General features: G+C 37.2%; 1 protein-coding gene across 9 annotated transcripts in view; it reads right to left on the bottom strand.

Moving 5' to 3' along the window:
* Atf7ip (activating transcription factor 7 interacting protein) overlaps positions 1 to 13,776 on the bottom strand; it is an 85,742-nt gene that overhangs the window by 47,655 nt on the left and 24,311 nt on the right. For 2 of the 9 annotated variants that reach the window (XM_087657753.1, XM_087657759.1), the window contains exon 2: positions 791 to 850. The exons of 4 other annotated variants lie outside the window; for them this stretch is intronic. Coding sequence is in view for 2 of the 5 variants with exons in the window: in XM_087657752.1 (XP_087513878.1) it covers positions 5,388 to 5,392 (5 nt within the window). In the remaining 3 variants the exon portion in view is untranslated. Of the gene's footprint in view, positions 1 to 790; positions 851 to 2,579; positions 2,677 to 5,387; positions 5,440 to 13,776 lie in introns of those variants that run through there. 3 more of the 9 variants (XM_087657752.1, XM_087657756.1, XM_087657754.1) reach the window with 2 other exon arrangements.

The following is a 13,776-nucleotide window of genomic DNA, read 5'->3' as shown; positions in this document are numbered from 1 at the left end:
GGCTATATAGAGAAACCCTGTCTCAAAACAACAACAAAAACAAACAAACAATGACAACAAAAACCCCTTAACTTTTCATAGTGCAAATAACCGATGAACTTTGCTGAGAGTTATAAATTTGAATCCCCACTTCTCCCAGATGAACCAGGTGCCTAACATTTCAATCTTTTAAAGTGTTAAAAAGAAAAGTGTACCTTAAATTGTCTTAGGAGGCACTGTGTCTACCATACAGGCTTTCCTGAGAATTATGAGATGTGACTAATTCATAACATTAATTAATACATTAATTAATTAGAAGGATTCGGGCCAAGCAAAGTAGAGTATACTGGTAATCCTGGCAACCAGAAGGCTGAGGCAGGAGGAGCATTACAATTCTGAGGCAAACCTGAGTTACAGTCAGTTCCTATCCAGCCTGTGTCACAGTGTAAGACTGCAACCACACAAAAGGCCATCTAGAATGGCTGTGTGCTTGAGCCTAGATGTAAAGTCTGTGTGTTGCTTGCTTACGCGTAACTTTCAGACTCTAAGACAAATTTTTTCTTAAATAACATTGAGTGAGTGTGTGTGTGTGTGTGTGTGTGTGTGTGTGAGAGAGAGAGAGAGAGAGAGAGAGAGACAGAAAGAGAAATTAGAAAATCTAGTAAGCCAATATAAACAAAAATTATTACTAAACTCTCTCCACCAAATAACACTTAATACAAATAAATACAACCCAAGTAAAGTTGGTTTTTGCAACAAAGCCATTAAATTCAGTAATAACTAAAGTATTGCCAGAGACTGAGGTAAATACCTTCACTACCCACAAGGGAGCACACTGCAGCCATTCAGCAGATTTTCATAGGTTCTAAGTCTAACAACAAAACAGACAAAACAATAAGGAAGTAGCATGAACAACAAGTACAAACCAGTTCAGACATATCTGTGCAAACCAATCAGCAATCTGCTTCGAGAAATCTATTTTGCATAGCAAAGCTCATCAGGAAAATTTTACATCAGGGAAGGGCGTGTACCCTGCAGACAAATCTGCAAGGTTGCGTTACCAGAAGGTAGCCTAAAGCTCACTTTAGGTATCATCTGGACTTGAGGTGTCGACAATCTATGTTATTCTGTAGAATCTGCTTCGCTGTGAGGCAGCAACACGAGTCAAAGCACTCCCATGTGACGGCAACTCATTTTACAGAAAAAGCATGTCTATCTTACAGCAGAAAATGTCTGCATATCTAGAAGCACATCACATGATGTAATGAATTAAGTTTTTACCGGAAGTACTTTTTTAATCAAAAGGCAGTTTAAAAACTATATATATATATATATATATATGTATATATGTATATATACATATATATATATATATATAAAGTCCTTACTTTACATATTTGGATCCAAGTAAATATGGTGAAATATCAACATTTTCTACAGAAATTTATACATCAATAACCAGAGAAAAGTATGTTACCTGATATGTCTCTATGCCTTGTAATTTTTTCAATTTTTTGATAAATTCTTTTTAAAGGAAGAGCAGTGAGCCTCTTCTTTAAAGAACTTTTTCCTGAACCCCCTCCCCTGCACCCACTTCTTTCACTTTCTAGCAAGAGATCTCAGCCATGAGCCAAAGGTAAGCTGTTTTGTCTTAGCTTATAACCTTCCTGCTCAAAACCTCAAGAATTTAAGTGGCTGTTGAAGAGCTACATACAAACTCAGCCAATCAGCAGCCAGCATTCTATTTCCTGCCCAGCAACAGGAGACAGACAATAAGGTCAGAGAAACATAGTTAACGAAACACAGATCTGAAATAGTGCGGTGTGGTTCTTTGTTTGAAACAAATAACCTAGAACACAGATTCCATGTCGTAATTCCATGATTTGTTTTAAATATACAGTACACATAAATAAGTGGATAAGATTTATATCTTTTATGCTACTTTATCTGGATTTAATCAATGTTCATAAATGTTTCTAAAATATAACTTATCTGAGGAATCAGTTAAACAGGAACAATACATAAAAATAGCATTTCTACATAATGAGTTAAAATCTATAAAATTCAAATATATTTTCTTTTACAAGGTTAATAGTTCTTATATTTGTAAAAAAATTATAAATAAAAGCCATCAAAATATTAAATTCAATTGGGATGATCTCTCAAACCATTTCACATACCGTTACTAATATAGATTTCCAAACCCAAAATGCACCAGGACTGTGGACATGGGCAGGATGGCAAAGAGCAGAGCCTCCTACTGCACGGAACTGACTCAGCTTAATTCATATAACGAAATCAAAATGTCCACTCTTGGTGACTGGGTGCTAACAATATATTTACTACAACACGCGCAATTAATTGCCTTTCACAGTTGGCTAAAAAAACTGTATAAGCTCTGCTTTTGAAAAGCAATAAAATGTGTAGATTATAAGGTAATTTTAGAGGGGATTTTTAATACTACAAAAAAAACCCTGTGACCAGAGTTTCTTATTTGCCCCAAATTCACTATCTTTATTAGTTTTTTCTAGTCAACACATTTTTAAACTAATCATTTTCCCCCTTCCTTACAGGTGAACCTTGCAATTTTTCAAACATACCCAAGAGGGAGCTTGCTGCAGCCATAATTTTAGTTTATATAATCTCCTCATAAGGGAAATAAATCAACAGCTGCTTCAGCGCTTCCTTCAGTCCTGTGAGGGAACTGAAATTCACTCTGATTGGCTCAAAGCCTTCTCTGCCTAAAGCCAATCAGAGAAAAGTATCAGAAACCTTACCCAGCAACAAAGGAAGCAGCTGAGGGCAAGAGCTCTAAGAACTACAGCCACCGTGAAAGTCAAAGGAAATAATTAAAATGGAAACCTATTATAACCACAACCTCAAATGCCTTGTGTTAATAAAGATTTCTATAATACTGTTCAGCTTTTGTTTGAGAAGTTCCCCCCCATTTTACTGTCTATATTTAAACTATATATTGTCTGTACTGTTTCTAAAAATAGTCCTGAATAAATACTAAAATTGATTCAAAACACACACACACACACGCGCACACACACACACACGCACACGCACACGCATACACACACACAAAACCACCATGCTCTAATTCAAATTAATATCTCTAGTAAAGAACACATAAAAATACAACTCACAAAAAACCTGGAACATAAAACAAAATCACGAAAGTAAAGGTAGCCCGGATTTCTGACAAACATCCATGCTGGGAGAAACATCACTAATATTTTTCTAAAAAATCAGATGCTGAAAACCATAGGATTTTTAGGATTTATTTCTGTTTTCATCTATGTGAATGTTTGTCACATGTGTGCAAGTGCCATCAGCAGCCAGAGAGGGCATCAGATGCCGTGGAGCCCGAGTTAAGGCCACTGCTGGGACTGAACTCAGTGTTCCTAACCACTGAGCCACTGTTCCAGCCTGTGAATGTTTTACTCAATTTTTTTCCTTACACGGCTTAACAAAATCAACTCAACAAGCCTGACTACTAATAACCTACCCCTAAACCTCACTGTATTCATTACCCATAATCCCTAACCTATTTGCTGATAAGAGCCTGTTCGACATCATGCCGACCTGACCTTCAACACCATCATCTTCATGACCTGAATTTGGGCCCTGGGACCCACAGAATGCAAGGAGAGACGATTCCCACAGACTGTCCTCTGACCACCAAGGCACACATGAACTCACACCCACACACCAAATAGAAGGATGGACGGCCAGGTGGGTGAATGGGTGAGTGGATAATATAAATTAAAAACAGACAAAACCCTCATTTTTCAGTTGATTAACCCTAAGCTTTGCACTGCTCAGAAATTTGTAGTATTTATTCATGAAAACAGGGCCATAAAAATAATGTTATACAATAAATACTAACAACCTTTCTCACTGTTTACTACCATTTGTCTGATAATACGATGAATTGTCACTTACTTTATTTTTATACCCATTATTTTTCTGTGACTTTAGCCTGACCTCTTTTGTTAGGTCATATTTTTAACATTCAAAATAAAACAAAAAGCCCACCACCTGGGCTGGAGAGATGGCTCAATGGTTGAGAACACTGGTTGTTCTTCAAGAGAACCAGGTTCAATTCCCAGCACCCAGTACTGAGGTGCCTCAAAATGTGGCTTCCCTGGGCCCCAGGCGTACATAGGATGCACTGTGTGTGTGTGTGTGTGTGTGTGTGTGTGTGTGTGTGTGTGTGTGTGTTTCATTCGTGCACACACGTGTGTGTTGTATGTACATGCAGGCAAACACACATATACATAGAATAAATCTGGATGAAAAACTACCAAGAAACTGAATGTTAATTCACACTTTGTTTTAGGGAGTTCAAACCTGCAGGTGCTCACGTACTCGGTATGATTGCTGCTTTGGACAAAGGCGGGTACATGTAACTATTACCAACATTTGTCTCTCCATACTCAAATAAGCCTCTTCCTCTTCTTCCTCATTCCAAATAGGACGAAGGTCTGTAGCATGTCTATCTCAGAGGACAAGTGCACTGTGTGCAGTAAACAACTATAAACTATGAAAGCACAGGGCACTGAGCCCTACCACCTAACAATCTTCTACTGGGGAAAATACAATAAACTATCTTTTCCCAAGACAGCCAGAGTCTGAAATGAAACAAATGCTTTTGGAGTCCAAGCAAACCTAACATATAACTAAACCTGGCACGTCTCATGAGATACATTTCCTTACCTTCCTGGACTGGTAGCTTTAGCACATTTTACCAGTATTCTTAAGTATCTTGCTACCATTATCCTATTTCTGCCACCATTTTAAAGATATCATTTAAAAATAAACATTATTCGGTTTTAATGCCTGCATCTACATTGTTTGAAAAAGGACTTTAGCATGTCTCGTTATATCTCCAGCATTTTAGTATAGGCATATTTTAGAAATGCAAAACTTCTATACCAGAAAACATCTTAAATATGTCAGTGCCATGTGCTTGTAAAGCCATTCACAATATAGTGAAAACTGGAGTGTCCTAGTATTATAATGAACATACACTATACAGTAGAGACTATAGAATAAAGAACACACTAAAGACTATACCTTATATATATGTAACTCAGACCAATAAATAATTTTTAAATAAAAAAGTCTGTTCTTTTAGAAAGCAAAGGTAGTAATCTAGAACATTCTAAGAGCTTCTAAGCTAGCATGCTCACACATTTACACGTAAGTAATAAATGTACCACGTATACAGTGTCTAAGTATCAAAGTATATCACCATTAAAATCAAATGGCGTTTTCAGCCTTATAGAGGTTTGCATGGACAGTATGATTTTTTATTTGAAAAACAAAAGATCCCTTTAAGAGAAACCCACACTCATTACCCCATGCTATGAAAACCCTCCTTGAAATGACAAACCTACCCCATAGGAGCCCCTTGCAGCCATCTTATCAGCTCTGACAGAAACAGAAACTGAAACAATTTGCATAGTCACTGTGGTTGGCTAATGAAAGCAGAGCCATGTAACCAATCAGGAAGTTAGAACTTGGGCAACCATAAGAGGAGAAAATTTAAATCCACCTGGCAACAGCCTAAAAATAGAAACAATATGCAAGCCTAATTCCTAGAACAGATGTGAGCCTAAAAACAAAACTTCCTGGCTGAAAAACCTTAATTTCTTGGAGAGAAAGTCTTGCAATTTATAACACCTAACATTATCTGACACCTTTCACCAAACTCCAAGTATAAATGGCTCCGTGCCAAGTAACATGCCATTGTCTGCTCTTCTGTGTGCACACGTGCATGCACATACATGTTGCCTTTTCCAGGCGAACAGTGAGGACCTGAATCCCAGTTCTAACAAATTCCAGGCTTTCAAGGAAAAAAAAATCCAAATATCTGAACAATACAGCATTTTCCACTACTTTTTGTGCAATTATTTGAGAATGTCATTTATTGATTTTCAAAAGTCTGTTTGTTCTGTACTAAAAACAACTCAAAAAAGCAGACCTCTAAATACAGTAAGGATTTCCATACTCATTTTTTAAAACAAACTTCTATTAATTATTTTACCAAAAGTTAATTAGTATCACTGAGGGAAATTTTGTCAAATATATTTGAACTTAAATAATTTGTACAAAATTTCCATTTTTGATGTTTCAGTTGGTTCCTAGTACAGTGTAGATGTACTTGTTTAAAATTTCTTTAGGTGCCAGCCTGGTCTACAGAGTGAGTTTGAGGACAGCCAGGGCTACACAGAGAAACCCAGTCCCAAAAAGACCAAAAAAGAAAAAAGGAAAAAAATCTTCAGTTGTCCAGATGTGAGACATGTTTCATTCTGAACTTGAAACCTCATGGCTCTTAGCATGTGCGTGCCTTTTTCTCTGTAAATTACAAATTTACTCTGAAAGAATTCTCATTTCTAAAGGTGACAGTCTGTAATCTATTAATAACAACTGTGAAAGAAGAATATAAAGGCAAGGGATTTGGCTCAAAATTAAGAGGGCTCACCAAGCATGAATGTAGCCGTAGGGTTGGATCCTAGGCATGGAGGTACACGGATAATGAGGAAAATTGTAAGACAAAAACAAACAAAAAGGCCGAGAAAGGTAACACTTGAATTTCACTTTAATCAAGTTATAGCTGCCGAAGTCAAAGGTTGTGTCAGAGTCCATTTCTACTAAAACAAGCAACTGCCTCATGTGCTTTCCTTTTTTGTGTGTTTTGGTTTTGTTCTTATGGTGATGGGGATCAAACACAGACCCATAAACAGTCAAAAGCTCTGGAAAACAGATGGTAAATCTACCTCTGATAACACAATGGCTAAACATTAAAATGGAGTTTCATCCAGCATAAAAGCACTTATTAAAGAATTTACATACAAAGTAAAGTCTTTTTCTTAATGTTCTATTCTTGTTTGCTGCATATCCAGAATCTAGCAATATTTACATCTTTTTTTTTTTTTTTTTGGTTCTTTTTTTCGGAGCTGGGGACTGAACCTAGGGCCTTGCGCTTCCTAGGTAATTGCTCTACCACTGAGTTAAATCCCCAGCCCCTATTTACATCTTAATAAAAGGATTAAAATAAAATGTTAAATCATGAGCCCATAAACTATTATTAACCCCATCACAGAAGAAAGCAATATGAATTAAGCAATGAGCTACAAAGTAATTAGGTTTATTCCTCACAAGTGATGGGAGATCCTCTCTGATAAATCTAGATTAATATGACTATTTATACACCTTAGGATGTCTATTGTCATCTACTGTGGTACTAGTTAAACTTCTTTTCCCACCTTTTACTTACATTTGGTCAGTTTTACTTTGAGAAAACCAAGCATTCCTCAGCACCCACAATCGGGAAACTCACAGCAATCTGTGATCCCGGCTGCAGAGGTCCCGGTGGCCTATTCCGACAGCACTCAAAGTCACACACACATACCCACACACTAACAATTACAAAACAGATGTTTTTCATCATTTAAAAGGATAGCCTTTTAGGAATTGGCCTGGTGGCTCTCGCAAAGGACCCAAGTTTGGTTCCCAGCACCGATCTCTGCTGGCTCCCAACTCCAGCTTCACAGGACCCAAAGTCCTCCTCTAGGGGCCAAAGACACTCACAAACTTAAGTGTATGTCGGTGCACAAGACATGCACACACTCTCACACACACACATGTACACACACAAATAAAAATAACTTATAAAAAGATTTTAAATGTTTAACTACAGATAAAAATTCATAAAGCCTTACTGTCTTCCTGATTAGCTCAATTTTTATAAGCCAGATTTCTAAAGACTACATTTAAAACTTCTTTAGTCCCTCAAATTCAAATGAGAAGAAAGAGTATGCCTTTCCTTCCAATCCCATTTTCAACTGCACTTCTGCTCAGACCCCTATTTATAATTCAGACAGAGACAAAGGCTTCACCAGTAGTTGCTAGGCAACAGCAGCATGCTCAGTTTGGGTCTATTGGAGATCTGGCTGTCTGCCACATTAGAGGATTTAACTGAGCCTAGAGCCTCCAGAATTCAAAGAAGCAGATGAGGAGGATGAGATGAGGAGAAAAAGGATGAGGAACAGAAAGAAGAGGAAAGGGAGGCGGAACAATGAGGAGGAATAGAGAAAGGAAAAAAGAAAATAATCAAAGATAGACAGGAAAACTATAAGCCAAGCACCTAGCACCTTATTCAGCTGTTTCCAAAACCTGACAATCCTCAGAAGGTTGACAATCCTGAAGTCCCTCTGCTAATGAGCAAACAATGTAGCCTGGGCGAGCAAACAGGCAAGCGCGTGCGCAGGACTGTGGTTACATCAGACCTTAAGGGACTGGAGGAAACCAACTACATTTACCTGAAATCTATTTCTATATGCTTGACACATTACTAAAAGATAGTCTATTTTAAAACTGCAATAATTTAAATTTAGAAAATGTACTAATAACCTAAACAATTAGAAAGCCCAGCTTTCCTTTCTGAATAAAACTCAGATGGCAATGGATGTTTCAATATCCATTCATTTATGCAAATTAACAGTGGTAAAAATAAAACTTTGTGATGTCAAGATTAGTCCTTAAGCAAACATAGATCATTTCAAACAAAAATCTTCAGCACACAACAGTGTGGTGCTATACTCAATACTAGAAACCCTGACCAACAATCTCAAACCCTTGAAGCTAGAGTAAGAAAAATCTCCACTCAGAATATCAAGAAAAACCAAATGAATTTTTAAACTATGTGAAATACTGAACTATGTAAGACATAAGACTTAATGCAGAAAAATACCTTCCTCTTCCTAGGCAAAACTTGTCAAAAGAAAATTCTAGCCAAAATTTCGCCTACATAATTTTTTACTATAACTGTTAAGAATAATATGTAAAACAAAAAAGTGGTTTATAAAAAAGGGAATATTTTAAGAATTAAAATTGTTTTGTCAAATATAAAAGTTTATGAAAAAGTAAATTATTGTTTAAAATAAGAGTGCAGTAGAATTGTTCATAATGTAAATAAACAATAAGACAACTTTTTAACTAAATGAGTAAGAGTAGACACGAGTCTACATCAAAAAGTCATATATAAAATTATGGAAAATGCAATGGCTTAAAATGAAAATTAAACACAAATTCTGAGGATCATTTAGAAAACAGGAATAGTTACAAATGATTCTGAAAAATAAAAGAAAATTCTCTCATTAGCATTAATGTAGAGACATCATGTTGCTTGCTGTCAGAATTAATCAGAAGCGCTGTTGAGAACAGACAGACATTAGCCCTGCCCAGGTGCCTGACCTTTCTATCTCAGGTTATGCCAGACTGTTTAAAAGAGGAACTTAACAGAATACACAGCTACACTATAAATAACAAACAAGAAAATAAATCACTAAGAAAATAGTTTTCAAAAATAATGGAGCATCCAAACTAAAGAACATTAAACGGTTTTTAAACTATAATTGACCTTTTTTTTTTAAGGTATGAAGAAATTTCTGAAAGTACTGTGTCAAAAATATACTACAGGAGTTAGTAACTCATCAAAAAGAGGCCTGCCTGTGACTATCTGCACTGTTCCTGCCTGACTGGCTGCTACTTAAGGCATACTACTTTCCTTGTGTTTATATTCTCTTGTAGGATACTGGTCCTATAATAATGTCTCTGTACAAATACTCTGATATCATAAGCAGTCGAGAAATATTTTCCTATTTTATAACATTACATTGCCAAACACACAGAAAATTCTGAACACATATGTGGTCATCCAAGTGATATTATCCAAGTATGGAAGAATAAATGCCAAGCCTGTTAAAGCAGCTCACTTGAGAAGAGTGAACACAAACACACGTTCACTTAGACCACTTTGAATCTCCATGTGAAAGTACATTGAGTAATTTCTATTTGACCAGCTAGCCATATTCCACTTACTTACTGTCTTCTATGCTAGTACTAAGGGAGATAAGTGTATATGGCTGTAGGTAGGGTACACTAGATATGCAAAGCCAGTAGGCCACCATTCAAATGACAAATTCACAGGGTATCCCATGTACAGTAAGTACCACTTCCCCGCCTTTATGAACATGAGAATGTTGAGACCTAGGAGATCACACATTTTGTAAAGGACTTCCCCACCAAGCATGCAGACCAACAACAGTTTAAGTCCTCAGCGAGTACATTAAAGGCCAGGCCCAGCAGCATGTGCCTATGATCCTAGCTAGCACTAGAGAGGCAGTGAAAGGAGGGTCCCTGGAGCTCACTGGCCAGACGGAGAGATTCAGGTTCTATGAGGGACCCTGTCTCAAAAAAAATAAAGCGAGAGAGAGCACACTGAATTTCAAGTTGGTGAACATATTTTTTAAATCATATATAGGCAGGTACTCTGTCTAAGAGGCCTATCTTATAATAAGGCAATACAGAAGCTCTGAAAAGGAGGGTCTGACAAAGTAGATGCTAGCCAAATGCTGACCCAAATTAGAGGAGCATATAAATAAATGCTATAACATATTTTTAAAGAATTCAAAGTGAAAATCAAGTAATGCACCCAAGAGATTCACTCCAAGTGCACACATCAGAAACACTAAATAATGTATTTCATATCATACAAAACAAAACAGGGCTCAGAAGTTCAGGAGGAAAAAATAAATCCCCAAACTGACATATACACATTTCTTCCTAAAATCTACAGTAGATACAATCAAAAAACATCTATTAACCTACAATGATAGGGAGATACATAGAATCATATACCACAACAGCCAAAATGTAAAATTCTTATAAATATACCAGTAAATATCAACAGTGAGCTCACATGTGGTAATAAATTTTTCCTAAATGCAAAAACCCCCACAAATAAAATTATATAGACCAGCAGGATAAGGAGATTATCTATTAAAACAAAGAAAGAAACAGATTAAAGAGACAATTTGTAGAAAACTTAAGAGCAAAGCACTACCAGACTATATCCTAAGTAATTCTGCAAAACTCGTCAGATAAAGGCTGATAGCCCAGGTCGGCAGTGGTACACTTAATTCTAGCACAGAGGAAGAGGCAGGCAGATGGCTGAGTTCTAGGCCAGTCAGTGGTATAGAGGACTTTGTCTAAAAAGAAATATTTAGACAGACGGACAGACAGACAGATGGACAGATGATCATGGGTGGACGGATGTTGATGGGTGGGTAGGTGGATGGATTGAGAGTAGGTGGGTGGATGGGGGATGGGTGGGTGGATTGGTGGATAGACAGACAGATGGACAGATGTGTTGGTGGGCTTAATAAAGTTGATGAGGTCAGTTTCTTTTTCTTTTTTAAATGGAGTCCTAATCTCACTAATTCAAAGAAGTTAGCCTACTTAACTGTACTAACCCCAAAACACTAACACAACCAGGAAGGTATACTGTCCATTCAATACAACAAAGGCAGAAACCATGAAAGAAGCTCAAGCACAGCTGTCAAACCGTGAAAACATAAAGGGAAATACAGCAAGCCAGCAAGATGCAGAGAAAGCAGGGAATAGTGATAGGAATGTGAGACATGCAGACTGAGAAATCTGCTTGTCTCAGACATTCACGTAAATTACAGAAATGGAGTCCCAGAAAGGACTGAAGACTTTTAATTTATTATAAACTCAAGATGTGGGCTGGTAAGATGTCTCAGTAGGTAAAGGCTTTCATAATTTGATGACCTGAGTTTAATCCCCAAAACCTACATAGAGCCAGAGGGGAAAAATGACTCTCACCTATACACAAGTATCATGACATACACTCTCTCCCAACAAATAGAGAAATGTACCTCCAAGCTTAAAATCTTCAACAGCACGAAATGGTCACCAAAACCAAAGGTAAACTCCAGAACAGAAATCTAAAGTCAAGGAGAAGGGTACCTACCGCTTCAGAGTAGCAGACTGACTGAACATTAGAGACAGCCTTTTACCACCTAAAAACTAACAATGAGAATGCCCATCCTAAAGAATGCTCTGAACCACATGTTGTATGAGAAATAGTTGTGGAAAATGGAGAATATTTAGCCTAGAAAATACAAGGTATCTTAATGACTTCAGGAACACAGACCTGGGACAGAAGGAATTGAAGAGATGACAAAAGCCAACTTTATATCAAAAGCATCAATCTGCCCCATGCCTGACACAACAGACTAGAACGAGAACAGCGTCTTCATCTTCCAAACCTGTTGGCCATCAACACAAGCTGCCGCACAAGGGGATTCCCTCTCTCCCTCCCTGTCTGTCTGTCTGTCTGTCTGTCTGTCTGTCTGTCTGGAACCTAAGCAACAACACCTATATAGCAAGGCAGTTCAAACTACTCCAATCTGCCCTAACTCGTTTCCAAGACTTTATGGTTCTATGGTATGCTAAATAATTTATTGCTATAGAGGAAAGAGAACTACTACATCTCACACTTTTATCTCCTAACTTGTCCTTAGTTCAGCTTTTTTTTTTTCAGTCAGAGTTATTCATTAATGGACACATGCATTTCTTCACAAGCATACACCTTTCTATCTTTATAGCAATTATATATACACCCTCTATTATACATACATATTTTAACGGAAAGTAGGATGTAATATTTTAGGTGTACAACACAAGAATAACAACGCCTATGTACCATTGGTCAACTTATGAAATAAACTATTAGATATAATGGATATCTTAATTAATGCATATTAAAACTGTGATAACTTTAAATATTTGGAAATGAATTTATTACAAATGTGGAGTGAAAAACTGGACAGTGTTGACTTTGTATAAACGCCTATTGTTAACATGTAGGTCAAATGTGAATGCATAAGCAGTCTGATCTACCATATGTTAACCTCTGTGTTAAATGTAAACTTGACAGTGTGTTAAGGTACAGAATGTCATTTCTCTTCATATACCAGCTGGTGTTGATGTAACTGAGGACATGGTAACATGCCTGGTTCAATGTGTAATATGAATTAATTATATACACGAACAAATTCACATGAAACTCATTTCATTTATTTAGTTCATTTCACTTCAAATGTAATTTCACAATGACATCTCTTTAAAAGACTAAATCCAAATATGGCTCTCAAAATCTCCTGAATATTAACATGAACAACCTACTAAGCCTGTTATTACTATAGCTAAGAAACAAAAAACAAAAAACAAAACACCCAAAGGCAGAGAGACAGCCGGAGCACCTAGGATGAGGATATGTCACAGAAAGGGACCTAAATCTCTTACCTGGGGGCAGCTTGATACTGTAAAAAAATTTCCTCTTCTTCATTTAGGCCACTGCAAACTTTAATCTCTAATGAGATGCCTAGGTTAGCCTTCTTGAGTTTAAATTTCTTATTTGATTCATATTCATTTAAAAAATCTCAGGAACACAATACAATAGTTGGCCACATGTTGTGACTCCTTTCAGTGCTGCACATCTGTTGTGTAGTTTGTGCAGCAAACATCCCATCAATATCCCATTAACCACCAAGAAGCCAAAAGGCTGTCATTCAACATGTCAGTGATGCTCACAGAGCACAATCGCTTCTCTTCAAAAGGACTGTTTGCAGTGACGATGCCTGGAATCCCAATTCTCTGTGCCGCTCTCTATCTGGCCAACTATGGGGTCTGCAGCAACCGCTCGCTCGCAGTTAAGTACCTCCCACCTACCACTAATGGTGTCAGTAGGTATGGTCTCTAAGAGCAGAGCTTAAAGCTTAAAGCACTCAGCTGCTCTCACTCATCCATGGCACTGCCAGTGTTGGACGTCTCATTACTGTGACACTAATGCTTCCACTCTCCTCCATCAGCCCAAAGGCTGAGTTCTCACACATTCCAAAGAGCAAGTCCATG

Source organism: Rattus norvegicus, chromosome 4, assembly GCF_021556685.1.
Source record: "Rattus norvegicus strain SHRSP/BbbUtx chromosome 4, alternate assembly SHRSP_T2T, whole genome shotgun sequence".
NCBI lineage: Eukaryota > Metazoa > Chordata > Mammalia > Rodentia > Muridae > Rattus > Rattus norvegicus.
The sequence above is the reverse complement of the archived record's forward strand: the minus strand, read 5'-3'. Positions and strand labels throughout refer to the sequence as shown.